Source organism: Aplysia californica, unplaced genomic scaffold (assembly GCF_000002075.1).
Source record: "Aplysia californica isolate F4 #8 unplaced genomic scaffold, AplCal3.0 scaffold00082, whole genome shotgun sequence".
NCBI classification, from domain to species: Eukaryota; Metazoa; Mollusca; class Gastropoda; order Aplysiida; family Aplysiidae; genus Aplysia; species Aplysia californica.
Window position 1 is genome coordinate 1,684,217 of NW_004797352.1, and position 1,740 is coordinate 1,685,956.

A 1,740-nucleotide genomic window follows, 5' to 3' on the forward strand; every position below is an offset into this window, starting at 1 on the left:
CCTGTAGAAATATGTGACCTACTTTACACCCTGTAGAAATATGTGACCTACTTTACACCCCTCACCCTGTAGAAATATGTGACCTACTTTACACCCCGTAGAAATATGTGACCTACTTTACATCCTGTAGAAATATGTGACCTACTTTACACCCCCTACCCTGTAGAAATGTGTGACCTACTTTACACCCCCACCTTGTAGAAATGTGTGACCTACTTTACACCCCCACCTTGTAGAAATGTGTGACCTACTTTACACTCCCACCTTGTAGAAATGTGTGACCTACTTTACAGCCGTCCCTCCTGCCACTACAACAGTATCAGGGTGCTGAAATGGTCACGATATCCATTCCCCACTTTATCAAACTTTGCAACAAAAATTGATGATGATGATGATGATGATGATGATGATGATGATGACGGTGATGATGATGATGATGATGATGATGATGATAATGATAGAGCGTCAACAACAGCAGCAGCTATGGTGATGATGGAGACAACTGTTTGTATGAGGTAACAGACAGACAGACAGACAGACAGACAGACAGACAGACAGACAGACAGACAGACAGACAGACAGACAGACAGACAGATAGACAGACTCTCTCACCGTTTCTATCCATGGCCACCAAGTCCTTGCCCTGCAGTAGAGTCAGCTGTACTATCACTTTGTCTGTGGACGGGACAGGAAAATACTTTGTTGGTTTGTCTGTTTGGTTGTTTGTTTGTTTGTTTGTTCATCTGGTTGTCTGTTTGGTTGTCTGTTTGGTTGTTTCTTTGTTTGTCTGTTTGTTTGTTCATCTGGTTGTTTGTCTGTTTGGTTGTTTGGTTTGTTCATTTGGTTGTTTGGTTTGTTCATTTGTTTGAGTAAAGAGAAGCACACTTGTTTTAGGAAGAGTTTTATGACAATTGCAACATAAATGGGTCCTAATAGTGCCCAGGACTACAGGTGTTTCAAGACAGTCATTTTAAAAAATGTAAATAAAGGATTAGAGATAAGTAGGAGGATAGATGTTTAATAGGAAAGAAAGAGCAGACCACACCAGAACCGCACTCAACCACCCACGATAAAGAAACAATGAACCATACCTAGACAGACGTTGTGTGGGTGAGCAGTGAAACACCCACCGTCAACGCCCCTCTCCCCACCCCTCAACTCACCAGACAGCAGACCCTCCAGGTAGGCGTTGGTGGTTGACCTCCGACCCGGGGACACCGCCTGCCCAGACAACAACATAAAAAACACAGACTTCAGTTTTACGGCACTTGTGACTCCAATAGCTCATCATACAAGTGCTGGAGGTTAGGAGGAGTGTTGCTAGACAGTCACGGACAAAGAAAAGAAAGAGGAGAGATAAGGACGATAGATGTTTGATTGGAAAGAAGGAGGGGAGATAAGGACGATAGATGTTTGATTGGAAAGAAGGAGGAGAGATAAGGACGATAGATGTTTGATTGGAAAGAAGGAGGAGAGATAAGGACGATAGATGTTTGATTGGAAAGAAGGAGGGGAGATAAGGACGACAGACGTTTGATTGGAAAGAAGGAGGAGAGATAAGGACGATAGACGTTTGATTGGAAAGAAGGAGGAGAGATAAGGACGATAGACGTTTGATTGGAAAGAAAGAGGGGAGATAAGGACGACAGACGTTTGATTGGAAAGAAAGAGGGGAGATAAGGACGACAGACGTTTGATTGGAAAGAAGGAGCAAACAACAGCAGAGTACCCGCCAACTAG

At 43.4% G+C, this 1,740-nt stretch overlaps 1 protein-coding gene across 1 annotated transcript in view; it reads right to left on the reverse strand.

Annotated features, from left to right (window-relative positions):
* LOC106011269 (E3 ubiquitin-protein ligase RSP5) overlaps window positions 1-1,396 on the reverse strand; it is a gene marked incomplete in the record, with an annotated part of 29,213 nt that extends 27,817 nt beyond the window's left edge. The window contains 2 exon segments of the mRNA XM_035968786.1: window positions 613-675; window positions 1,164-1,396. Of these exon segments, the coding sequence (XP_035824679.1) occupies window positions 613-675; window positions 1,164-1,239 (139 nt within the window).
* Window positions 1,397-1,740: the final 344 nt, after the last annotated feature.